Source organism: Urocitellus parryii, chromosome 11, assembly GCF_045843805.1.
Source record: "Urocitellus parryii isolate mUroPar1 chromosome 11, mUroPar1.hap1, whole genome shotgun sequence".
NCBI classification, from domain to species: domain Eukaryota; kingdom Metazoa; phylum Chordata; class Mammalia; order Rodentia; family Sciuridae; genus Urocitellus; species Urocitellus parryii.
In genome coordinates this window covers 17,148,655-17,176,452 of record NC_135541.1, presented here as the reverse complement: position 1 = coordinate 17,176,452, position 27,798 = coordinate 17,148,655, and the positions used below count along the sequence as shown (strand labels likewise).

General features: G+C 38.9%; 1 protein-coding gene and 1 non-coding gene across 2 annotated transcripts in view; one reads left to right on the top strand and one right to left on the bottom strand.

Annotated features, from left to right (window-relative positions):
- Positions 1-250: 250 nt before the first annotated feature.
- The window catches only part of Gmeb1 (glucocorticoid modulatory element binding protein 1), a 44,468-nt gene continuing 16,920 nt past the window's right edge, over positions 251-27,798 (bottom strand). Inside the window, exons 3-10 of the mRNA XM_077791286.1 lie at positions 25,783-25,895; positions 23,693-23,817; positions 22,257-22,360; positions 16,028-16,185; positions 12,411-12,542; positions 10,687-10,824; positions 7,001-7,123; positions 251-1,383 (exon numbers count right to left, since the gene is read on the bottom strand). Coding sequence (XP_077647412.1) covers positions 683-1,383; positions 7,001-7,123; positions 10,687-10,824; positions 12,411-12,542; positions 16,028-16,185; positions 22,257-22,360; positions 23,693-23,817; positions 25,783-25,895 — 1,594 coding nt within the window. The 3' untranslated portion in view covers positions 251-682. The remainder of the gene's footprint in view (positions 1,384-7,000; positions 7,124-10,686; positions 10,825-12,410; positions 12,543-16,027; positions 16,186-22,256; positions 22,361-23,692; positions 23,818-25,782; positions 25,896-27,798) is intronic.
- Positions 4,539-4,645, top strand: LOC144249421 (U6 spliceosomal RNA). Its single transcript, XR_013342218.1, has one exon. It is a non-coding gene; the product is annotated as a U6 spliceosomal RNA (small nuclear RNA).

Here is a 27,798-nt window from a genome sequence, read left to right as displayed (position 1 = left end):
TGAAAATGTACACTTCCACTTATTACTGGCCTCTTTTCAAATGGTACCCCTAGTAACAACCCTCAGAGATCTTAAGTGATATCAGTTGCACCTTTGTAGGTAAGATAATTCCCTTGCCCTATCCTTGTGAAAGCATTTCCCTTTTTAAGCTGCAGCTACCATGCTACCTTCCCCTCCAAGCAGAGTTCAACTTCTTTTTGTTTCAGAGTTTTGCACTGCCCTCTGAGAATCCTTTCCAAGATACAAAAAAAAAAAAAGAAAAAAAGCATACTTCTGCATCCACATGTGAATGGGTTGCCTTCCAGTGTCAGATCTGTGTTCTAGAGTTTGGTCAATCATCTTTACAAGAATAAAACCACATGCGTACACAGATAGACTAGTCTGGAAAGGGTTTCTGGTTATTTTGATGCCTCCCCTAAAAAAAATAACTTTCATGGAGTAAGATGATTAAGACATTGAACGACCTACTCTCTCTCAACTGTGGAAGGGCAGTTTGTTTTGTCCATTTTTCAATGAGAAAGTGGGAGGAATCCAACATTTTCAGTTATAACAATGAAATTTTGTTCTAAAAAAAAAAAAAAAAAGGAAGGATCCTATGTGGAAATGAGTGGGACAATGATAAAAATAAACAAATAATTAAAATTCCAAACCAAAACATATCTCCTGGCCCCGAGATCCCCAGTCAATCCTCTAAGACCACAATCTCCACATTGTGGACTTGGTGCTGGTGTTCTTCCATCTCAGCCACTACTTTCTCCTCAGTCCTCAACTCTGTCTCCAAGATGACTGCTTTGCCCTCAGTGTCTTCAGCTTCAGGGTCTGGGGCTGGGTCAATTTCAATGATGGTCTGCCCATCCTCTGCGGTGCTTTCAACTGCCTGGAGTGCTGAGGTCAGGCCAGACTCCATGGCTACCAGCTCCACAGGGCTCACCATGGTGGTCATGTTGCCTAGGGTGCTTCCATCCTGCATGGTAGTAGAGCTTAGCAGTGCCAAGCTAGATGAAGGGTGGATGGTCACTGTTTCTGGTGAGCTGCTCTTGGCAGAGGAGACCACTGTGGCATATCGGAAGAGCTGAGGGCCAGAAGGCAGTGTGTGGACAGTCACAGGACTGGAGCCCTGGCTGAGGGTGGCCACTGGAATATTGCCCATGGAAAATGACTGACCCACTGGGGTGATGGTGATGGGTGAGATGACTGTGAATTGAGGTTGCTGCACAGGAGGAGAAGGGCTCAGGACGGTGGTGGAGGCTGGCCGCTGGAGCCGAGGCCTTTTTGGAGGCTTAGGAGTGCTCACAGGCATCAGTACCACATTTTGAACTGTCTGGGATTTCAGCCTATGATCCTGGGCTTGCTTCTTTTGCTCTTCCAACTGGCGTTCCAAGTCTATGGGGTTAAAAAACAAAAACAAAAAACTGTGTGGTGGGAAGTATAATCTTCGGAACATTAAACTGGGAATAAAGAGACATGGAATCCTGCCCTGGTTTATTCACTATGTAGCCTCAGAGAAGAGACTCCACTGTTTTCAAAATGACTAGACTGGATGATTTTAAAACCCCTCCAGTAATTACATTTCTTTGTGTAATTATAGGCAGGGTAACAGTTCAGAATCTTTTCAAGCTGTGATCCTACTTTCAATTCTAAAAGCTCCTCCAGCATTTTGTCAGCTATCACCAAAATGCAAACCAAAGAAGCCTCCAGCTGGTCTTTTTTTTTCTTTTTTCTCTTTTCCTTTTCACAAGTACAAGTTTTAAATCCAAGGCTTTAGCTGGGCATAGTGATGTATACCTGTGATCCCAACAATTTGGAAGGCTAAGACAGGAAGATTGCCAAATTTGAGGCCAGCCTGGGTAATTTAGTAAGACCATATCTCAAAATTTAAAAACAAAAATGACTGGGGTGTAGCTCAAGCTTAAAGCAGTCCTGGGTTCAATGCCCAGTGCCAATAAGATAAACCCAAGGCCTCAAGCATGCTAAGCACATGCTCTAAAACTGACCTATTTCTCCAGTCTCTTTTATTGATATGTACTAATTGTACATATTTATGGGGTCCTGGTGGTATTTCAGTACATGTATATAATATGCAATGATCAGATTAAGTAACTGGCACATCTATCACCTCAGAGAGATACCATTTCTTTGTGTTAGAAATATTCAAAATCTTCTCTTCAGTTGGGCATGGTGGGTCATGCCTGTAATCCCAGCTGCTCAGGAGGCTGAGGCAGGAGGATTGCAAGTTTAAAGCCAACCTCAGCAACTTAGTAAAGCGCTAAGCAACTTAGTGAGACCCTGTCTCTAAATAAAAATAAAGGGTTGGGGATATAGCTCAGTGGTTAAGTGCCCCCATATTCAATCCTTGGTACCTCCCACCCCCCAAAAAATTCCTCTCTTCACTATTTTGAAATTTCAATTAATGGATTTCAACCATAATGATCCTACTGTGCCAAAGAACATTAGAAATTATTTTCCTATCCAAGTGCACCCCTACACCCATTAACCATGTTTTCTCCAACCCTCCTTCCCTCACACCCTTCCCAGACTCTGGCAACCACTATTCTATTTTCTACTTCTCTAAGATCATCCAATTGGTGTTCTGGCTTAAATATTTCTGCCTAGGTCTATAGATGAAATAAGAAGTATCTGCACAATACATTTGGAATCATTCTAAAAACACAATGGCTCTCAAACTGTCCTTCAAATCAAAATTACCTTGATGGAAAACTACTTTGACTGGAAAACTCCTTTGCTGGTGACCCAAATTGCCAGTCTACCATGAACCCAGAGATGTCTAAAGTGAGTTACAGAATAACTCTCTAAGAATTATAGAATTGAAAGAAGTCATGGGCTGGGGATGTGGCTCAAGCGGTAGCACGCTCGTCTGGCTTGCGTGCAGCCCGGGTTCGATCCTCAGCACCACATACAAACAACGATGTTGTGTCCGCCAATGACTAAAAAATAAATATTAAAAAAAAAATATCTCTCTCTCTCCATCTATCCTTCTCTCTTTAAAAAAAAAAAAAGAAAAAAGAAAAAGAAAGAAGTCTTATGGTGCTGGGGATTGAACCCAGGGCCTTGTGCAAGCACTCTACCAACTGAGCTATATCCCCAGTCTGAAAGAAGTCTTAACAGTTCTATCCCCCTGCCTCAGCCTCCCAAATTGCTGGGATTACGGGTGTGCACTACCATGCCCAGCAAAAGCCCACATTTCTTTTTTTTTTTTTTTTAATAATGCTTTTATTTTTATGTGGTGCTGAGGATCGAACCTGGGTCCTGCCCGTGCTAGGCGAGCATTCTACCGCTGAGCCACAATCCCAGCCCCAAAAGCCCACATTTCTAACAAAAACCATTCCACTGCTGGGCACAGTGGCACACCCCTGTAAACATGGCAGCTTGGCAGGCTAAGGCAGGAGGATTGTGAGTTTAAAGCCAGCCTAAGCAACAGTGAGGTGCTAAGCAACTCAGTGAGATCCTGTCTCTAAATAAAAAAATACAAAAAAAAGGGCTGGGATGTGGCTCAGTGATTGAGTGCCCCTGAGTTCAATTCCTGGTACCCAAAAAAATAAAAACCCATTCTGCTGATAGATTAAAGTTTCAAGGTAAGAGAAAGTGCCAGGCTAGTAGTAAAATGACAAGAGATCTACTCTAGGCTTTTCTGTCAGATCATTTATCCTCTCAATTATCTATACAGAGTCAAGAGGGAGAATGATCATCCTAGCATTCTCAGGGGGAACAAAACTCAGTGAACTGAAGTTAAAATACAAACTAGATCTGGGTGTGGCAGCACACACATATAATCCCAGTAATTTTGGAGATGGAGGCAGGAGAACTGCAAGTTTGAGAACAGCCTGGGCAACTTAGTGAAAAAGGACTAGGAATGTGACTCAGTGGTAAAGGGCCTCTGAGTTCTATCCCCAGTACCAAATAACAACAACAATGACAAATATATAAACTAGATGTAAAAAAATAAACTTGAAACAATATTTTGTTTTTTTAAATTTTTTTTGTAGTTGTAGATGGACAGAATGCCTTTATTTTATTTGTTTATTTTCATGTGGTGCTGAGGATTGAACCCAGTGCCTCACACATACTAGGCAAGTGCTCTGCCACTGAGCTATAGCCCCAGCTCCATTAAAACAATGTTTTTAAAACAACAGTATTTTTTTTTTTTAAAGAGAGAGCTCGAGAGATAGATAGAGAGAATTTTAATATTTATTTTCTAGTTCTCGGTGGACACAACATCTTTGTTGGTATGTGGTGCTGAGGATCGAACCCGGGCCGCAGGCATGCCAGGCGAGCACGCTACCGCTTGAGCCACATCCCCAGCCCAAACAACAGTATTTTAACATGTCAATGTTAAAATATTTTAAGCCCCAGTACCATAAAAGAAAAACAAGATCTAATTTGAAGATGATCACAAAGTCTTGATTGTAAAAAGAGTTAAATTACCTAGGTGCTTGTAATTTCTGACTACCATAAATAATGGTGAAGGTGCAAAATTTATATCTACCAAAAGAAGCAGTATCAATAATGTAAAAATGAGCTTGCTTCAATAGCATATATACTAAAATTGGAATGATATAGAGATTAGCGATTAGCATGGCCCCTGCATAAGGACCACACGCAACTTTGTAAAGCTTTCCATATTTTTTTTTTTTAAAGAGAGAAGGGGGAGAGAGAGAGAGAGAGAGAGAGAGAGAGAGAGAGAGAGAGAGAGAGAGAGAGAGAGAATTTTCAATATTTATTTTCTAGTTCTCAGCGGACACAAAATTCTTGTTGGTATGTGGTGCTGAGGATCGAACCCGGGCCGCACGCATGCCAGGCGAGCGCGCTACCGCTTGAGCCACATCCCCAGCCCCAGCTTTCCATATTTTTATGAAGTTTTATTTTTATGAATGCAGTTTATTCTAAAAAAATAATAATAATGGGCTGGGGATGTGGCTCAAGCAGTAGCGTGCTCGCCTGGCATGCGTGTGGCCCAGGTTCGATCCTCAGCACCACATACAAACAAAGATGTTGTGTCTGCTGAAAACTAAAAAATAAATATTAAAATTTAAAAAAAAAAGAAGTGTCTTTTAAAAAAAAATAATAAAAATAAAAAATAAAAAATAATAATGTAAAATGACGAAGATTTGGGCTGGGTTGAGGCTCAGTGGTTGAACTCTTGCCTCACCTGCGTGAGGCACTGTATTCGATTTTCAGCACCCCATAAAAAAATAAATTAATACTTTTGTGATAGTTCAGCAGTGGTCTTATTTCTGGGAAAGCTTACAAACCATTCAAAGTTGGAAGCATAACTTAAATGGTGGTAAGACTCAAATGAGAAAAAGTAAAGAAAAAAAGAGAGGGGGAAAAAAAAGAGAGAAAAAGACAAAACAAAAAACAAACCTGTGGGAATAGCCATGAGAGTGTAGAGGAACCATGAGAATGCCAACAATACTTAAACTCCCTTTTTTTAAAAAGGGATTTTTTTTTTGGCTTAAAATATTTCACTCTAAATGAATTTATGTCAGTGGTCAATAGAAGAATGTCACTAATACACTGTGGACATCTTTTGCAATGTAAATTCATGCCCCCTCTTTTTTTTTTACATGGTAAACTTCAACCTAGCAATTATTAAACTGAAGGAAGGATCCTTCAGTTAACCTAAAATTTTGTTTTATAAAATGTCACAGATCCATTCATATTTTTGTCTTGTTCTTCCAATTGCTATATACAACTTTCAGAGCTCTTGTATTTGGAAGGCTAAAAGAGCCCAGACTTTGAAAATATTTTTGTTTTACTATTTTTGTTTCCTCTCTCTTTTTTTTTAATTTTTATTTTTTTTAAGAGAGAGAGAGAGAGAGAATTTTATTTATTTTTTAGTTTTTCGGAAAATATTTTTGTTTTACTATTTTTGTTTCCTCTCTCTCTCTTTTTTTTATTTTTTTTTTTAAGAGAGAGTGAGAGAGGGGAGAGAGAGAGAATTTTTAATATTTATTTTCTAGTTCTCGGCAGACACAACATCTTTGTTGGTATGTGGTGCTGAGGATCGAACCCGGGCCGCACGCATGCCAGGCGAGCGCGCTACCGCTTGAGCCACATCCCCAGCCCTCTCTCTTTTTTTTTTTAAATTTTTATTTTTTTTTAAGAGAGAGAGAGAGAGAATTTTATTTATTTTTTAGTTTTTCGGCGGACACAACATCTTTGTCAGTATGTGGTGCTGAGGATCGAACCTGGGCCGCATGCATGCCAGGCGAGCGCGCTACCACTTGAGCCACATCCCCAGCCCTCTCTCTCTTTTTTTTTTAAACTAAAGCTATATAAAGCTCATGGATTAAGCAGAATAAGTTTCTAAATTTATAAATAAATAAATAAATAAATAAATAGGGTTGTGGTTCAGCAGTGGAGCACTCGCCTAGCACGTGCAAGGCCCTGGATTTGATCCTTATACCACATAAAAATAAATAAATAAAATAAAAATATGTGTCCAACTACAATTAAAAAATAAATATTTAAAAAAACCCAAGGGCTGGGATGGTGGCTCAGCGGTAGAGTGCTTGCCTAGCATGGGCAGGACCTGGGTTCGATCCTCAGCACTACATAAAAATATAAAGGCATTGTGTTGTGTCCATCTACACCTAAAAATAAATATTAAAAAAATAAATAAATAAAATAAAATTTAAAAATCCAAAGATATTGTGTCCATCTACAACTAGAAAAATGTTTCAAAAAATGACAAAGATTAATTTGTGTCTTCTGTCACCAACATTATTTGATTAATGAAGCAATCTAGCAGACACCTTACTCCTCTCCAAAAGATACAGAAGGATCATGATGTTGGCTTCCCTCTTTTTTCCTTTGTTTTAATCCACCTTCCCTCAGGTGGATTGTTTGTTTTTCAAAAAGCAAAAAGCAAAATGTGATACATAAAATTAAAAAAAAAAAGTCAGTCTCAACAAACATTAACAAGGAAATGGCAAGATTCAAGGACATTAGTATATGTACTAAGGAGAGAAATACACACCTGTCAGAGTATAGAGAAATTGCTCTTCCCCTTGCTCTACTTGGTTCCTTCTGTTGTCCAAAACCTTCTTAACTGTGTCCATTAGGCCAAAGGTATGTGCCACATTGTTGAGAACAGCAGCATCTATTTAAAACAAAATACATGCCTGTAGAGTAAAAAACAAATGTTCTACCAGCTTCCTGTTGTGCTATTGATAAATATGAAACAATCCAGACATTATGAAATTTTCCTCATTGCATTTTAATAATTTCTATACAAAGATTTATCACATGTATAAATGCTTTTTTATTTAATTGTTACACTTATGTCTTTCCATATAAAGAAAGAAAGAAATCAGAAAAATGTATCCTCTGTCTGGTTATAAGTTTTTACTTTCAGTATAGAAAACACGGTGGCTTGCCAGACATGGTGGCACATGCCTGTAATCCCAGCAGCTTGGGAAGCCGAGGCAGGAGGATTGCAAATTCAAACCCAGCCTTAGCAACTTAGACCCTATCTCAAAATAAAATACAAAAAAAGGTCTGGAGATAGGGCTCAGTAGTTAAGTGCCCTGGGGTTCAATCCGAAGAAAGAGAAGAGAAGAGAAGAGAAGAGAAGAGAAGAGAAGAGAAGAGAAGAGAAGAGAAGAGAAGAGAAAAAGAAAAGACAAGAAAAAAAGAAAGAAAGAAAGAAAATGTTGTGGCTAGACTAGATAAGACCTAAATTTGTTTTGTTTTTTTGGTTCTGGGGATAGAACCCAGGGCCTTGTACATGAAAGGCAAGCATTCTACCATCTGAACTATATCCCCAGCCCCCAAGACCTAAGTTTGAAAACTAGTTTTGCTAGTTTTATGGTTGTTCTTTTGGTACTGGGAATTGAACCTAGGGCCTCACCCCTGCTAAGCATTGACTCTAGTTTTGCTATTATCTGTGTGACCTACAGTAGGTCATTTCACTCCCTCAGTGAATCCTCATATCTATTTTACATATATTTTAAGTGTCACATGTGAGGACTGGTATGCAATATTATTATTATTATTATTGATACTAGGGATTGAACCCAGGGGCACTCAACCACTGAGTCACATTTCCAGCATTTTTGTTGTTGTTGTTTGTGTGTGATGCAGGGGTGCTGGGGATCAAACACAGGGCCTTGTGTCTGCAAGGCAAGCACTCTACCAATTGAGCTATATCCTCAGCTCCCCAGCTGCTTTTTTAATATTTTATTTTGAACCGGTCTCGCTAAGTTGCTGAGGCTGGCTTTGAACTTGTGATCCTCTTGCTTCAGCTCCCCAAGCCACCGGGATTACAGGCATGCACCACTAACTCTATCAGATATGCAATATTATTTTTTAAATATTTATTTATTGGGCTGGGGATGTGGCTCAAGCGGTAGCGCGCTCGCCTGGCATGCGAGTGGCCCGGGTTCGATCCTCAGCACCACATACCAACAAAGATGTTGTGTCCGCCGAGAACTAAAAAAAAATAAATATTAAAATTCTCTCTCTCTCTCCCTCTCTCCCCTCTCTCTTAAAAAAAAAAAAATAAATAAATAAATAAATAAATAAATATTTATTTATTTTTAGTTGTAGTTAGACACAATACCTTTATTTTATTTATTTATTTTTATGCCATGCTAAGGATCAAACCCAGGGCCTCGCATGTGTTAGGTGAGCACTCTACCGCTGAGCCACAACCCAAGCCCCCAATATTATTATTAATAGTATTACTTCTGGGGCTGGAGATATAGTTCTGTGGTAGAGTGCTTGCCTGGCATGCTTGAGGCCCTGGGTTCATTCCCCAGTACCACCACCCCCCATACACACACACACACACACAAAGTATTATCTCTATTCCCTTTTAGAAAACTTTTCTTTTCTTTGAAATGGGAAATTGAACCCATGGGTGTTTTGCCACTGAGATACATCACCAGTCCTTTTTGAGACAAAAAAGGACTGAGGCTAGTATCAAACTTGCAATCCCCCTGTCTTAGCCTTCAGAGTCACTGTGCCCACATGGTCTATAAAAGTTCTTGAAAATTTTGTCAGTAGCTGTGTGTGGTGGCACATGCTTGCAATCCTAGCTACTTGGGAGGTTGGGGAAGGAGGACTATAAGTCCAAGGCCAAACAAAAAAGTAAAATGGGCTGGAAACATAGCTTATACATGTGGTCCTGGGTTCAATCCCTAGTATTGCAGGGGGTAAAAAGAGTTGTTAGGCTGGGTGTTATTATACACCTATAATCCCAGCAGCTCAGGAGGCTGAGGCAGGAGGACCACAAGTTCAAATCGGCCTCAGCAATTTAGTCAGGTCCCAAAGCAACTCAGCAAGACCCTGTGTCTGAATAAAATTAAAAAAAAAAAAGGCTGGGGAAGTGGCTCAGTGATTAAGCAGCACTGGGCTCAATCCCCGGTACCAAAATTTTAAAAATAAATAAATAAATATAAATTTAAAAATAGATCAAAATAAATACATAAATATTTGATTTTTTTTTTCAGTGCTGGGGATGAACTCTGGGCCTTGCACATCTAGGCTAGTTCTCTACCACTGAGCCACATCCCCAGCCCCCAAAATTTTAAAATTTTGACAGTGTCTCCCCTAAGTTGCCAAGGTTGGCCTGGAACTTGTGATCCTCCTGCTTCAGTTTCCTGAGTTGCTAGGATTACAGTTGTGTACCACCATGCCTGGCTTCATTATTTTTTTTAAATCCCACTGGAATTTTATTGAGATTGCACTGAATCCATAGAATTCCTCTATTCTTTTTTCTCCTCTTTTTATTTTCTGGTGCTGGGGATTGGATCCAGGACCTTGTGCATGCTAGGCAAATACTCCACCACTGAGATATAGCCCCAGTCCTCAGCTTCATTTTTTTTAATATTTATTTTTTAGTTGTAGTTGGACACAATGGCTTTATTTTATTTATTTATATGTGGTGCCAAAGATCGAACCCAGGACCTTGCACATGCTAGGCGAGTGCTCTATTGCTGAGCCACAACCCCAGTCCCTCAGCTTCATTTTTTGCTTGGACTAATCCTTTAAACTCTCCCAGTTCATCTTCTTATTTCCACTTATGACCCATAAACTCTCCAGAGAGCAACCAGAGTGATCTTTTAAAAATATAAATCCTACTACTCATACTCTGACTACTTCTATTGAAGCTAAAGGATCACAAGTTGGAACTTAGTGAAACCTAGTTTAAAAAGGATTGGGGATGTAGCTCAGTGGTAAAGTACCTTTTGTTCAATACCCAGTACCAAAACTAATCATCATCATCATCATCATCTAAAACCAGATGGATTTTTCTAATTTTCAGACTTACACACACACACACACACATATACACACACATTGCTTCTCAGCCTTTTGGCTAAGATCAAGCATACACACACACACATTCATATATATACAATAGAGAGAGATTCGTGAGTTAGAGAATGAACATGGGGCAGGGGTATGGAGAAAGTGCTTCTTTCTGGCACTATTTATAAAGGAAAAACTACATGTAGAAAAAACATAGCCAGACCCGAGTTTAAAACCCAGTTATGAACTTTAAACAAGTGACTTAATTTTTATGAGCCTTATTTTCCTTATCTGTAAAATGGAGATAATGATATTTGTACTTCAGAGTTGCTGTGAGACTAAAAGGACCTGCCCACAGTTGTTGAGTATTTGATAAATGACCACTGTTGTTAGGATCAGTGCACTCACCTGTGACCTGGAAGGGAGTCTGGATGAGCCGCTGCTGAACTCCCCTTAGGAGCTCCTCTATTTCCTTCTGTATGTTGCAGACAACCTCTTCCATCAGGCCTACATCAGCTATTCCTTTCCAAAACATCAATGTGTCCTCTGGCACAAGAGGATAAGATAGAGGGTAAACAAAGAAAGCTACCTAGGCACATCTCTACAATGTTTAATTCAAAATTATTTCAATTCAAAAGGATTTCTTGTTGGGTTGTTACTGGAAAAAGGGAAAGAACTTTGGGACACTAGCTGCCTTCCTGAGTTGTTACTTAATTATTTGGCCCCTTCAGTCACTTAGGAGCTTGCCTCAATTTGTCATACCCTTATTTTGTTATGGCTCTGTCTATAAAAACAGATAATTAAATAAATTAAAAAATTAAAAAACAAAAAAGAAAAAGATTTTCTTCTAATAAAGAGAGTAAGCGAAATGCTAAACATTAAATATTTATTATTAAGTATTGATTACATTCAAATTTAATTTTAAGTTGGATAATATTTAATATTATTAAGTTAAAATAATAAAGATATTAAACTAAATATTAATTAAAAGATATACTCTCCCTTATTGGATAGATAGCACTATAAGCTCCCTGAGGGAGCCTGGGGTTGTGGGTTCAGTGGTAGAACGCTTGCCTAGCACGTGTGAGGCACTGGGTTTGATTCTCAGCACCACATAAAATAAAGGTATTGAGTTCATCTACAACTAAAAAAATATTAAAAAAAAAAAAAGTTCCCTGAGGGAGGTTGCCATGACTTTTCATTTATGCACCTAGAATCTTGCAACATAATTACCAATTAAATGTTTATTAGATGAATTAATAAATGAAGAACGATATTAAGCCTCTCTGATCCCCTCTAAGTAAATCATTAATCCCCGTCCTCTGCACCACACGCTATCTAATTTTGCCTTCAGAGATCCTTTTTTTTTTTTTGTATCGGGGATTGAACCAGGGGCACTTAACCATTGAGCAATATCCCCAGCCCCACCCCACCCCATTTTTAAATTTTATTTTATTTGGAGAAAGGGTCTCACTGAGTTACTTAGGGCCTCGCTAAATTGCTGAGGCTGGCTTTGAACTTGCAATCCTCCTGCCTCAGCCTCCCAAACTGCTGGGATTACAGGCATGTGCCACTGATTCCTCTGGACATCCTTAAGTTTGAAGAAATGTGCCAAAGTTGGGGGCAATTTGATAGGAGGGAAAATATAGAACACAGAGTCAAACAGCTGATTTCAGCTCTTACACCTATTGGTTGTGTGGCTCATCTTAGGCAAGTTGCTGAACCTTTCCAAATCTTCATGTATAAAATGTGACTCTGAAGGGCAACTTCATGGATTAAAATAAGATGTTTAACTATGGTTAGTATTATTCAAACTAAAAAGCCTTCTTTGTCCATAATCATAGTGATGATAAGGGTCATAAAAACCTACAGGATACAAGCATGGTGGTGCATGCCTATAATCCTAACAACTTGGGAGGCTGAGGCAGGATGATCACAAGTTCAAGACCAGCCTCAGTAATTTAGTCAGGCCCTAAGCAACTGAGTGAGATCCAGTCTCAAAATAAAAAATAAAAGGTGCTGGAGTGTAGCTCAGTGATTAAGCTCCCTTGGGTTTAATTCCCAGTAGCAAAAAAATAAAATAAAATAAAAAACAAACAAACAAAAACCCCATACAAGATATGGAAAAGTACCTGAAATTTCCTCAGAGTCTTTTTTCACACCCTCCTCTGTGGCCATGGTGACAGCAGCGGTGAGAGCCGAGTTCCATTCCAGTCCTGCCTCTTCCATGCTCTCTTCTGAGATGGCAATCTGTGTGATGCTACCTAAAAGAAGTCCGTTACATGTGAGGCCAGTGAATTTTATGCAAAAGCTATAGCTGCCTTCTATCTTATACAGACACACAGCCCATGTTATTTTAACATGCTCGCCTTGTCAGGTGCGGTGGTATATGCCTGAATCAGGAGACTGAGGCAGGGGGATAGCAGGTTCAAAGCCAGTCTCAGCAACTTAGCAAGAACCTAAGCAACTGAGCGAGGCCCTGTCTCAAAATAAAACATAAGGCCAGGCGCAGTGGCACACACCTATAAACCCAGTGGCTTGGGAGGCTGAGGCAAGAGGATTACAAGTTCCTCAACACAATTGCCTCAGCATCACAATTGCCTCAACAATTTAGCAAGGTGCTAAGCAACTCAGTGAGATCCTGTCTCTAAATAAAATACACAATTAGGGCTGGGGATGTGGCTCAGTGGTCGAGTGCCCCCAAGTTCAATCACCAGTACAAAAAAAAAAAAAGGCTGGGGATGTGGCTTATTGGTTAAACACCCAAGGGTTCAATCCCTGGTATTAAATAAATAAATAAATAAACAAACAAACAAACATGCTCACTTCTTGCCTGCAGGCCCATGCTTTAAGAACTAGACTCCTAGCTGAGCATGGTGGTGTACGCCTACAATCCCAGCAGCTGGGGAGGCTGAGGCAGCCTCAGCAAAAAAGTGGGGCACTGGGCTTGGGTTGTGGCTCAGAGGTAGAGCATTCGCCTAGCACGCGTGAGGCATCACATAAAAATAAAATGAAGATATTGTGTCTACCTAAAACTAAAGTAAATAAATAAATATTTTTTAAAAAGTGAGGCACTAAGCAATCCAGTGAGACCCTGTTTCTACAAAAAATAACAAAATTTGGCTAGAGATGTGGTTCAGTAGCCAAATGCCCCCAAATTCAACTCCCAGTACTAAAAAAAAAAAAAAAAAAAAAAAGGGCTGGGGATGTGGCTCAAGCAGTATCTCGCTCGCCTGGCGTGCGTGCGTCCCGGGTTCGATCCTCAGCACCACATACAAACAACGATGTTGTGTCCGCCAAAAACTGAAAAATAAATATTAAAAAATTCTCTTTCCTCTATCTCTCTCTCTCTTTCTCTCTTTAAAAAAAACTGTTAAAAAAAAAAAAAAAAGAACTAGACTCTTAAGCAAGCTAGGATGATTATTGGATTTTCTAAAGAAAACCTGCCTTGCAAAAGAAAGGCTTTTTTACTCTGAATACAAAGGGAAAGATTGCTAGGAATGTAGCTCAATTGCAGAGCACTTGCCTAGCACTAGCAGGTGTGAAACCCTAGGTTCATTCCCCAGCACAGAAAAAAAAAAAAAAGAAAGAAAGAAAAGAAAAAAGAATGGGGTAGGAGGGAAAGATAGGCAGATAACTTACAAAATCATGAAAGGAAGCTGCGAACAGTGGTACACACCTGTAATCACAGTGGCTCAGGAGAATTATAAATTCAAATCCAGCCTCAGCAACTTAGTGAGGCCCTAAGTAACTTAGCAAGACCCTATCTCTAAACAAAAATATAAAAAAGGGCTGGGGATGTGGTTTAGTGGTTAAGTGCCCCTGGGTTCAATCCCCGGTATCAAAATAATAATAATAATAGTAATAAAATGAAAAAATAAAATCACGAAAGGTCAATCTGCTTTTGAAAGAGATTGAATATAAGCATGATCACCAGGCTAACCACTTAATTGGATGAGGAGAACCTTAAATTATGTAAAAGTAGGAAGCTTTGCCTACAAACACATTTGATACTAAGCATTTAGAATATCTAAGTTTATTACTGCTTACCTATATCAGCCTGTGAAAAAGAGGCAAGAGAAATGGAGACTCAAGAAATCAGGTAAGAGATCAACTGGGTGCAGTGGTACATGCCTATAATTCTAGTGACTTGGGAAGTTAAAGCAAGATTGCCAAATTTGAGGCCATCCTCAGCAATTAAGTGAGGCCCTTAAAAGAGATTCTGTCTCAAAAAATAAAAAGGGCTAAGGATCTAACTCAGTGGTAAAATATCCCTGGGTTCAACTTCCAGTACCAATAAAGAGAGAGAGAGAGAGAGAGAGAGAGAGAGAGAGAGAGAGAGATCCATGAACAACAGATTGATAGAGAAGAACAAAATCCCCGCTATAAATTGCTTTAAAACAAAGAGAATGGAGAAAAATCAAATTAATCTAGCAAGCAATATAGACAAGTGTGGACTATACACACAGGAGGATATCAATAATCAAACAAAAGAATAATGTTAATATGGATAAAGAAGTAAAGGAGTTTGGGCCAAATAAAAGGAAAACATTTCAAAGCATTTTTTGCTTTTCAAGTGAGTCATGTGTGCAAAAATACAAACTGCTAGATATTTTATATTTTTTGAAGGGAATTTAGGTTCCAAGAGATTTGTCTTCTACTTTCCCAGTGTTTACTCATAGAATATTAGGGCTGGCCAAAATTAAAAGTAAAGAGATCATTTTTCTTTCTTTCTTTCTTTCTTTTTAATACATGAAAGGAATGGTAAATGTGAACCAATCCAAATATTTTTTTTTTTAAGAGAGAGAAGGACAGAGAGAGAGAGAGAGAGAGAGAGAGAGAGAGAGAGAGAGAATTTTAATATTTATTTTTTTAGTTTTTAGTTTTCGGCGAACACAACGTCTTTGCTTGTATGTGGTACTGAGGATAGAACCCTTGCCCCACGCATGCCAGGTGAGCACACTACCTCTTGAGCCACATCCCCAGCCCAAGAGATCATTTTTCAAAAACAGTACTTCCCTAACCTTTTAGATCCTTGAGCATTCTGTGATTATTATCAGGCATATCTATAAGTTTATGATAGTAGTTGAGACAGATTTTATTCAACTATGGCTAAGTCTCCAGTTGGGCTGATTAAATCCTTTTGAATAATCTTTCCCATAAAGTTATATCTTTGCTGGATGGCGAGGAGCCTTAGGTCCAAATTCGAAAAGACTGAAGTGTGTGCCCATCCCATTCATCTGTGAGGAAGCCTCATGTTGGTAATCTGGAGCCCACCCAGGCAGAGCTCTCTAAGACTTGTGACAGGCTCTTCATAGTCCAGCCCAGTCAATGACACACTGATAAATCTCAGTTCAACAGTTGAAAACTTTTCATCATTCTAATCTACCCTGCTGTCTTCACCTCTAATAGTGCAAAGGATTTTCAGAACAGTCTAATTTCAACCTTGATATGCCCAGAGGCACCAAAGTGAAACCACTGGATAAGTGTTAACTATTGAACCATCTTTCTAATGCTTACCAGGCATTCTAAGAAGAAACAAGGAAGAAGATCTGGCCAATAAGAATTATTTAGAGGAAAAAAAAGAGATCTGTTTCCAAGACATAGAATCCCATCCAAGATTACCATACCTTAGCACAAAGCATATCAATGCTCACAAGAATTGAAATTAAGAAACACAAAGGAGAAAAGAGAGGGAAAGTACTGCTGAAAAACACAGCGGGTTTTCAGGTGGTTTCCTACCCCCTACCATCGGCCGAAGTGGGTGTCTGCACCACACTTGTCTGCTGTCCTGGCACTGGAGCTCTTGCACTGCTAATCAGAAGATCAAATTTGGTGCTTCTGCAGGTATTGGAGCAAACTTTATCATGTTGGTAAAAATCAATCTGTCCAGAGTCCATCATTTTCCTGTGGAAAGAGAAATAAGTACCAGTTTAGCCTGCACTTCATTTAAAAGAGAAAACTGGCCAGGTATAGTGGCGCATGCCTTTAATCCCAGCAGCTCAGAGGGATAAGGCAGGAGGATCACGAGTTCAAAGCCAGCCTCAGCAATGGCGAGGCACTAAGCAACTCAGGAAGACTCTGTCTGTGGCTCTGTGGCTCTGTAGCTCTGGGTCTCTGGGGCTCAGTGGTCAAGGGCCCCACGTGCCCCTGAGTTTAATCCCCAGTATCAAAAAAACAAAAACAAAAACCTGGGCCTTAGGGACAAATAGAGACAACACTGCTTAGCCCACTAAGTAAATTAATAAAACCTAATAGTATTAGAAATCATTAGGTTGCAAAAATTCTAATTGGGACTACAAATTTTTCATTGAGCCTGCCCATATTTATCAGCACTTTTCTTCTGAGTTTACTCATTTTTTTTTTTTTAAAGAGAGAGTGAGAGAGGAGGGAGAGAGAGAGAGAATTTTTATCATTTATTTTTTAGTTCTCGGCGGACACAACATCTTTGTTGGTATGTGGTGCTGAGGATCGAACCCGGGACGCACGCATGCCAGGCGAGCGCGCTACCGCTTGAGCCACATCCCCAGCCTGAGTTTACTCATTTTGAATACTCTCTTCTACTTGCTATAATCACTAAGCTCAGGTATATACTAAGAATGTCACTGAAACCAAATCTGAAAAGGGAAAATACTACTTCAAATCTCAGCACAACTGAGAAATGCCTCAGGGATATCTGAATTTTTGGATGAGATTCTGACATGTTAGTAATCCTAGATTAGAAAAATTTGTTACTACTTTTAGAGACATAAAGTTTCGGTAAACTTCTTTCATTAAAAAAAAGGAAAAAGAGCTGGGGGAGTGGCACACTCCTGTAATCCAAGTGGCTTGGGAGGCTGAGACAGGAGGATGGGGAGTTCAAAGCCAGTCTTAGCAATGGTGAGGTGCTAAGCGACTCAATGAGACTCTGTCTCTAAATAAAACACAAAATAGGGCTGGGGATGTGGCTCAGTGGTCAAGTGCCCTTGAGTTTAATACCCAGTACCAAAAAGAAAAAGAAAAAATAGGGGCTGGAGATGTAGCTCAGTGGTAGAATGCTTGCCTACTACGTGTGAAGCCCTGGGTTTGGTCCTCAGCACCGTGAAAAGAAAAATAAATCAAATTAAAAAAAATTGACAACAACTCTCCTAGAAATAGATAAAGAGTAAAGTTGATTATGCTAAACACTCTCTGGAAAATGTCCTTATAACTGTATCCACAGACATTGTTATTATAGGCCATGAGCAAAAACCATAGGGTATTTTAATTATAGTAAACTCTATGGTAGAATGTCACTTGGCTTTCTCTTTTTCTTCTTCTTTTATTTATTTATTTTTTTTGTGTGTGTGGGGGTTGGGGCTAACTCGGGATTAAACCCAGGGGGGATTTACCACTGAGCTATATCCCCAGACCTTTTTTTTATTGGGTACCAGGGATTGAACTCAGGGGCACTCAGCCACTGAGCCACATCCCCAGCCCTATTTTGTATTTAGAAACAGGGTCTCACTGAGTTGCACAGTGCCTCGCTTTTTGGCTGAGGCTGGCTTTGAACTTTCGATCAAAGTTGGCCTCCTGAACCGCTGGAATTACAGGCTCTTTCAACATTTTTTATTGGTATATTATAGTTTTACATAAAGGCAGGATTTATTGTTACATATTCATACATGCACACAATATAAAAATATAATTTGGCCAGTATCACTTCCTGGTACTTCATCCCTTCCTCCCCTTCTTTCATCCTCTGAATCCTTTCTTTACTGATCTCTTTGATTTTTTTTTAATATTTTTATTTTTTAGTTGTAGTTGGACACAATACCTTTATTTTCTTTTTTATTTTTATGCGGTGCTGAAGACCGAACCCAGGGCCTCACCATGTGCTAGGTACATGCTTTACTGCTGAGCCACAACCCCAGCCCTCTTTGATTTTTTTTTTTTTAGTTGTAGATGGACACAATATCTTTATTTATTTATTTTTATGTGGTGCCAAGGATCAAATCCAGTGCCTCACATGTGCTAGGCAAGCGGCTCTGCCACTGAGCTACAGCCCCAGCCCTCTCTTTGATTTCTTAATATTTATTTTTTTAGTTTTCGGCAGACACAACATCTTTGTTGTATGTGGTGCTGAGGATCGAACCCGGAACGCACGCATGCCAGGCAAGCGCGCTACCGCTTGAGCCACATCCCCAGCCCTCTCTTTGATTTCTTGAGAACCCTGCCTTCCACCCTTCTTTTTTTTTTTTCCTCTTTAGCCTCCACAGGAGAGAAAACATATGACCCTTGACCTTCTGAGTTTGGCTTATTCCTGGAATTAACTTTTTTTTTTAATATTTATATTTTAGTTGTAGTTGGACACAATAGCTTTATTTTATTTATTTATTTTTATGTGGTGCTAAGGATCGAACCCATGGCCTCAGACATGCTAGGTGAGTGCTCTACTGCTGAGCCACAACTCCAGCTCCTTGGAATTAATTTTTTAAAAATGATTATGTATTTCTGAATATAAAAATAATATATGAAGAAAATATATGAGCTGGGAGTGTAGCTCTGAAATAGAGCAGTTGCCTAGCATACACATAGCCCTGGGTTTAATCCCCAGCAACACAAAGGAAAAAAAATTAATATTTTCCATGGAAAATATAGAAAACTATAAAGAAAATGACTTGCCTTTTTTTAAAAAAACGCTACACAGGAAGACTGCAAGTTCGAAGCCAGCTTCAGTAACTTAGTAAGGCCCCAGTTAACTTAGTAAGATCCTGTCTCAAAAATAATAAGTAATCCAAGGGGATCAGGAGTCTGAGGCAGGAGGATCATGAGTTCAAAGCCAGACTCAGCAAAAGCGAGGCACTAAGCAACTCAGTGAGTCTCTAAATAAAATACAAAGTAGGGCTGGGGATATGGCTCAGTGGCTGAGTGCCCCTGAGATCAATCCCCAGTACCAATAAATAAATAAATAAATAAAATTAAATAAAAGGGGGAGGGATGTGGCTCAGTGATAATGTACACCTGGGTTAAATTCATAAACAGACAATGTCAACATGTTTAGCATATTTTCTTCTTTTCTTTTAGTTGGTCCTGGGAATTGAACCCAGGGGTACTTTATGACTGAGCAACATCATAGGTCCTTTTTATGTATTTGGAGATAGGGATTTGCTAACTTGCTGAGGCTGGTCTTGAGATGGCAATTCTCCTGCCTCAGGCTCCTGAGTTGGTGAGATAACAGGCATATGCCACAGTACCTGGCCAATATCACTCCCCAGTATTTCCACATATTTTCTGCCACTAAGTTTTACTTATGTGTATGAAAATATGTGGGGTTTTTATTATTATTATTATTTATTATTATTATTATTATTATTATTATTATTATTATTATTATTTGCTTTTGTTGTTTGCAGTGCTGGGGATTGAATCCAAGCCCTTGTGCATGCCAGGCAAGCACTCTACCACTTAACTCCACAGCTCAGTGTATGTTTTTGTTTTTTTTAATAATACCTTTATTTATTTATTTTTAATGTGGTGCTGGATATTGAACCCAGTGCCTCATACATGCTAGGCATGCGCTCTACCACTGAGCCACAACCTCAGCCCCTGTGTATGTGTTTTAACATTGATAAGTCACATATTTAATCTTTTCTCTTTTTTTGGGGGGGTGGGGAGAGCGTACTGGAGATTTAACTCAGGGGCACTTGACCACTGAGCCACATCCCCAGCCCTATTTTTTTTAAATATTTATTTTTTTAGTTGTATTTGGACACAATACCTTTATTTTATTTATTTTTATGTGGTATTGAGGATAGAAACCAGGGCTTTGCACATGCGAGGTGAGTGCTCTAGTGTTGAGCCACAACTCCAGCAGCCCCCAGTCCTATTTTTGTATTTTATTTAGAGACAGGGTCTCACTGAGTTGCTTAGCAATTCACTTTTGCTGAGGCTGACTTTGAACTCACAATCCACCTGTCTCAGCCTCCTGAGCTACTGGGATTAGAGGTGTACACCACCGTGCCTGGCAATTTTCCTTATCCTTATTTTAAAAAAAAAGTATTTGCAATGCTGGGTATAGAACCTAGGACCTCATGTATGCTAGGCAAGTGCTCTACCACTGGGCTACACCCCATATCCCATTTAGTCAGTTTTATATTTGTCTTTTTCACATTACTTCATAAGCATTTTTCCATGTGAAACTCTTCAAATATATTTTAATGACTGAAAAACAATCCATAATATATATTCGTACAGATTTCTGACAAGTCATAATTTACTTTAGAAGTCCCTTGACTATATATTAAAGCAGACTATAATTTTTACCATAAAAAATGTTACAATAAAAACATTTATGCTTAAATCTCTACAAAGATTATAGATTTTCCTTAGGATAGATTTTTTTTTAAATAATTAAGAAGACAAAGGATAAGATATTTTCAAGACTCTTGATACATGTTCTATAGACAACTTGTAATTCTTGACATTTAAAATTTTTCTATCAGCAGTTTAATGTTCCAGGAATACCAACTAATGCTAATATTCAAGAGGGAAAAACTACAATGGTAAACTTTTTACAAAAAAAGGGGTGAGAGTGCAGAATATTAGACATTCTGATGTTTATTTCTGGGGTACATCGATGGTGAGGATTGCATTTGTTGTGTGTAACTGTTAATGCTCAAGCACCCTTCTACTTCACCAGATTATCCCAGGATTTGTCGAACAGCCTACACTGCTGCATGGTTGTTTCACTTGCTCTTTGACTTCTCTGTTTGGTGGATTCAAACAGGACTGTCATCTACTCAGAGCTTCTCTGCCAAGAGAGTATCTGATCTATCCAACTTTTTTTTCTTTTTTTGGTAACACTGGGGATTGAACTCAGGGACTCTCTACCACTGAAATACATTCCCACCTCTTTTTATTTTGAGATAGGGTCTCACTAAGTTGCCCAGGCTGGCCTCAAACTTGTGATCCTTCTGCCTCAGCCTCCTAATATTCTAGGATTACAGGTGTATGTCACTATGCCTGACTCTCTCAGAGGTTTAAGAACAAGTTGGGGGCTGAGAAGAAGTAGGTCAGTGATAGAGGGCTTGCCTGGCAAGCATGAGGATCTGGTTTGAGCCCCAGCACTTCAAAAAAAAAAAAAAGAAGAAGAAGAAGAAAAAAAAAAGAAAGAAAAAGGATTAAGAACAACTTGATAGCCAGGCACAGTGTTGCACGCCTATAATCCCAACAGTCTGGGAGGCTGATATAGGAGGATTGATAATTAAAAGCTTGTCTCAGGAACTTGGTGAGGCTTTAAGCAACTCAGCAAGACCCTGTCTCTAAATAAAATTTTTAAAAGGGCTGGAGATGTGACTCAGTGGTTAAGTGCTCCTGGGTTCAACAGCAAAAAAAAAAAAAAAAAAGAACAACTTGATGAGCTGGACATGGTATCCAATGCCTGTAATCCCAGAGACGCAGAAGGCTGAGGCAGAAGTATCACAAGTTCAAGGCCAGTGTTATCAATTTAGTGAGCCCCTAAGCAACTTAGCAAGACCCTGTCTCAAGGACTGGGGATGTGGCTCAAGCGGTAATGCACTTGCCTGGCATGCGCGGGGCGCTGGGTTCGATCCTTAGCACCACATAAAAATAAAATAAAATTAAAAAAAAAAAAAAAGACCCTGTCTCAAAATAAAAAATAAGAAGGTGCTGGGAGCGAGTTGTAGCTCAGTGGTAGAACCCTTGCCTAACACACGTGGTTTTATTCTCAGCACTGCATATAAATAAATAAAATAAAAGTCCACCAACAACTAAAAAAATATTAAAAAGAAGGTCTGAAAATGTAGTTCAGTAGTACAGTGCCCCTGAGTTCAATCCTCAGCACCCCCCAAAAACACAACAAATTGACAAAGAACAAATAATGCATGGAATGTTCAAGCCAATCCTTCAGACAGAATACAAACCTCAAAGTAAAGAGGAAAAGACCTACCACAATTAAGTGCCCCAAAGTTTGTTGAAAGGTGTGTGCTAGATCTTACCTAAGCATGATTCCACCCAGACGAATGGCTCTCTTCCAGTCCTTCAGAGTGGACTTGCCAGCCAGATGAACAAAATGCTTGGGGCTGATCAACTGATCATTGAACTAAAGTTAAAAAAAAAAAAAAGTCCAAAGCAGTTCAATGTCAATTTAGGCAAGTCAAGAGGGAAAAGAATGAAATGATAACTCTATTTGTTACATACAAAACAATGCCCAGATAGAAAATGAATTGATTAGTATCTACTATCGACTTAAACTTTGAATCCAGAAGTTTGTTCTAGTGTTGGAAAGGCTGAGGAAATTAACTGAAATAATCTATCCATCCTAAAGGTCAAGATTCAGGATGGTGGAAAGAACAAGTGTGGTAGAAAACAACAGCACTGCAGAGCCTTGAAATTCTGTAATCCTAATTAATCTAGGATGATGCCATTGTAATAACTAGTATCTATGGATACTGATGTAGCCACCAATCAAGAGCATAATGTGAACAAAATTGTTCATTCTGTCTTTATTGGTGACAGACAGAATGAACAATTCTGTTCACATTATGCTCTTGTAAAGATTATTTTTATAAATAATAATTTTGAATAAACTCTTCCACAATACATACTAGTATAAGGCATTTACATATATTATCTGATTTAAACTAGCAGTTTTGCATTATAGATATTGATATGTGTAAAAATACATATATACGTGTGTATATATACATACATACACACACATACACACACACATATGATTATTTCGATTTTAGGATGAGGCTCTGAAATATTAAAAAACTTGGTCAATGGCTGGGGTTGTGGCTCAGAGGAAGAGCACTTGCCTATTATGTGTGAGGTAATGGGTTCGATTCTCAGCACTACATACAAATAAATGAATAAAATAAAGGTCAATCAATTAAAAAAAAAAACTTGGTCAAGGTCATCCAGTTAGTCATTCATTGAACAAATATTTATTGATTATCTATTATACATCATGGACCATTCAAGCTAGGTATATAGCTTAGTGGTAGTTGTATGCTTATTATGTATAAGGCCCTAGGTTTGATCCCCAGATCCAAAAAGGAAGGAAAAAAAAAAAAAAAAAAAGGAACATTTTAAAGGTTGGATTTATAGTAGTGAACAAAACAGGTAAGTCTTCTACTCTCATAGGACTTATATTCCAATAGGACTTAAATACAGGTCAACCCTTATTTTTTCTACTGTGAAATGATAGAACAACAGCTATAAAATCAAAAACATTGATTAGGAGCTGGGAGTGTAGCTCAGTGGTAGAGCTTGCCTAGCATGTTCAAGGCCATGGGTTGCATCCCCAAAACTGCAGAAAAAGGAAAAAAAAAAAAAAAAAGATTTGGTGGAAGAGAGAGAGGAGGCACTGAAACAACACCCTTTGAAAAGGAAAAGTCCTGAAACATCTCAGCAAGAAGACAATTACCTTAACACACTTCACATTTATTCCTGGACATACAAACTTCTTCCAGAGGAGAATGGCTTTGCTCTCTCCACAAGTTATGGGGTAAGCAATTTCCATATCCTCATTTGCTTCTATAGTGCTTGCATCTGAAAATGGAAAAAAAAGTCAGTTATTTAATAAACAAGTCTTCACCAAATTTTATTTTATTGTGGTGCTGGGGATTGAACCCAGGGCCTTGTACATGCAAGGCAAGCACTCTACTAACTGAGCTGTATCTCCAGTCCTTCACCAAATTTTAAATTCCAAATTACTAGTTTCCTACTTTCCCTAAGGATCTAATAGTTCATTCTTGCTAGTATTGTTTAGGAATCCTCCAGAAGTTTGGCATAACAGCTATCTTCTATTATGTGCTAGACACTCTAACATATATGTGTATTGTTTTTTTTTTTTTTTAAAGAGAGAGTGAGAGAGGGGAGAGAGAGAGAGAGAGAGAGAATTTTTAATATTTATTTTTTAGTTCTTGGCGAACACAACATCTTTGTTGGTATGTGGTGCTGAGGATCGAACCCGGGCCGCACGCATGCCAGGCGAGCGCGCTACCGCTTGAGCCACATCCCCAGCCCGTGTATTGTTTGTTGGTTGGTTTGTTTTGTTTTGCAGTTCTAGAGATTAAATACAGGGATAATCTATCACTGAGCTAAATCCTCTTGCCTCAGCCTCCCAAACTGCTGGGACTATAGGCATGTGCCACAACACCCTGTATTTGCTTTACATGCTTAGTATTATTTAGCTCTTACAAAATCATGTGAGGGGCTGGGGATGTGGCTCAAGCGGTAGCGCGCTCGCCTGGCATGCGTGCGACCCGGGTTCGATCCTCAGCACCACATACCAACAAAGATGTTGTGTCCGCCGAGAACTAAAATATAAATATTAAAAAATTCTCTCTCTCTCTCTCTCTCTTCTCTCACTCTCTCTTTAAAATAAAATAAAATAAAATAAAATCATGTGAAGCAGTAATTGTTTGCTATGTTTTTCATATAAGTTTATGGGCCTCAGAAAAATCAGTGACTTTCCAAGGACACACAGCTAAAAAGTGACAAAGTAGTACTAGACAGTGGCTCCCTGTAATCCTAGTTACTCAGGAGACTGAGACAGGAGAATCACAAATTCAAGGCCAGCCTGGCCAACTTAGTGAGACCCTGCCTCAAAATAAAATAAGAAAGGCTGCTGGAGCCAGGCATGGTGGCTCAAGCCTGTAATCCCAGCACCTCAGGAGGCTGAGGCAGGAAGATCATAAGTTGAAAGCCAGCCTTAGCAAATGCAAAGCACTAAGCAACTCAGTGAGACCCTGTTTCTAAATAAAATACAAAATAAGGCTGGGACATGGATCAGTGGTCAAGTACCCCTGAGTTCAATCCCGAATACCAAAAAAAAAAAAAAAAAGGCTTGCAGCATAGATGAGTAGTAGAGGTAGAACACTTGTCTAACATGTGCAAGGCCCTGGGTTTAATCCCTGATACCACCAAAAAAAAAAAAAAAAGTGAGAAAATAGGATTCAAACTTAAGTTTGCTTAATTTCAAAATTTCTTTCCAGTTTCTTTCTCCTGACAGCCTTTGAGTCAACACCTCATCAATCCTTATCGGCAATTTCTCTAATGACAGGTATCAACTTAAGACTCTGTTTCTTTGTGGGAATTTTTTTTTTTTTTTGGATGGTAGCAGGAATTGAACCAAGGCCTGGGGTTTGCTAGACAAGCTTCTATCTTTATGGGATTTTTATAGATGAATAATCTTTCATTTACCCTATCATACTGATATTAAATAATCATCTGCCAGCCCTGACATCTTAGTCAGTAGGTCTTAGTCTCTAAATATGCTTCCATCAAATTGATGGCTGCAGTATTGGTAGGCACACTAGGTGTAAGGAAAACATAAGGCATGGTAGGCAAGGTATCTCAGGCTGGCAATGTAGGTTAATGAGTATTTGCCTAGCACAGGTGAAGCTATCTCTGGGTTTGACCCCCAACACACACACACACACACACACACAAAGGCAAAACAGCTCAACCAAGGAAGCAAAGGTCAAAAGTACTAGAAAAACAAAGACTTACCAATTCCTTCTTCAATTTTGTGTATTGTGTGAGTTTCTACTGCTACAACTGCCGTGTTGTTCTCCGACCCAGCTTCATAAATCCTGTTGTAAAAGTGTCCATCGATAAACAAACTACATAAATCATGAAAAAATTAATATTCACAGCATGGGGTTAAGAAATTTGTTTTTACTTTATCTCAAAAGGAATAAAATAAATATACTTAACAATTCTATGTTAGTACTTTGACTAGTTTCCCATTGTATTTAAATTTCAAGCTTCGAAGGACTGCTTAGCTACTACCATGGAAATAAGTCAGCAACAACTTTCCTCACTTCAAAGGAAAGTAATTCTTTTTTTTTTTAACATCATCTTTTTTTTTTAATATTTATTTTTTAGTTATCAGCAGACACAACATCTTTGTTTGTATGTGGTGCTGAGGATCGAATCCGGGCCGCACGCATGCCAGGCGAGTGCGCTACCGCTTGAGCCAAATCCCCAGCCCAGGAAAGTAATTCTTGCTAGTATACTCCACTTGCTATTTTATTTCACCAGCCTTTTCCCTGTATCACATCACTGAAAATGTTCATGACATAGTTTTTTTTTTTTAATTAAGTTTTGCTTCAAATACAAGACAAAAATCATAGAATTCACCTGAGAAGAATATAAATAATTCAAGACAGGAAGAACCATGTTGACCACAGAAATTGATGTATTTTGTTGAAATCTAGATATTTTAGCTTTTTTTTTAGTACTTTAGCATTGTGTGTATTAGGGCTGCTGGGATTGAACCCAGGACTTCACATATTAGGCAAGTGCTCTACCACTGAGCTACATTCCCATTCCTGCACTTTAGCATCTTTTAAGACATCATTACCAAATTATTAACATGAACAAAAAAAAATGAAAACTATGCCCAGGCTGGGATTGTGGCTCAGCAATAGAGCATTCACCTAGCACATGTGAGGCCTTAGGTTTGATTCTCAGCACCACATAAAAATAAAGATACTGTGTTCAACTATAACAACAACAACAACAAAATAAATATTAAAAAAAAAAAACTATGCCCAAATTAACTACTAGTAACTAGAGGCACCACTTAATGGACGGTTATGTAATACAGACCAACCTAAAATGTCTCCACATTCATGGGCTCAGATAATCTAACATAATTTACTGTCATGTGTTTGCTTAATTTCTATAATAAACCTGATGCATTAATTCTTACACTTTCTTATTTGAAAGCACTGCCTGAGTAATCTTTATTTATTTATTTAAAATTTTTAAAATATTTATTTAGTTGTAGATAGACATAATATCTCTATTTTATTTATTTATTTTTATGTGGTGCTAAGGATCGAACCCAGTGCCTCATGCATAAGCCATGCGCTTTACTACTGAGCTACAACTCCAGCCCTGCCTGAGTAATCTTTACATAGATGACTATCCAACTCCATGGTGACACCTATAGTACAGACTTCCCTTTTGAATTTCAAACCAGGAAACAGATAACTGCTAAGTAAATACATACATTTGGATCTCCCACAGGATTTTGTTGAATTTATTATGTCTAAAATAACTTTCCAAGCTGGGCATGGTGGCACATGCCTATAATCCCAGAAATTCGGGAGGTTGAGGCAGGAGGATCTAAAGTTTGAGGCCAGCCTCAGCAACTTAATGAGGCCACAAGCAACTTAGGGAAACCCTATCTCAAAACGAAAAATAAAAAAGGCTAGGGATGTAGTTCAATGGTAGAATATCCCTGAGTTAAATCCCCAGTATCAAAAAAAGAAAAGAAAAGAAAACAAACAAAAACAACTCTCTGCACTATTAAAACAAAGCTTCAGCCAGGTGCAATGGCGCATGACTGTAATCCCAGTGGCTTGGGAGGCTGAGACAGGAGGATTGGGAGTTCAAGCCAGCCTCAGCAAGGGCAAGGCACAAAGCAACTCAGTGAGACCCTGCTTCTAAATAAAAAATACAAAATAGGGCTGGGGATGTGGCTCAGTGGTCGAGTGCCCCGAGTTCAATCCCCAG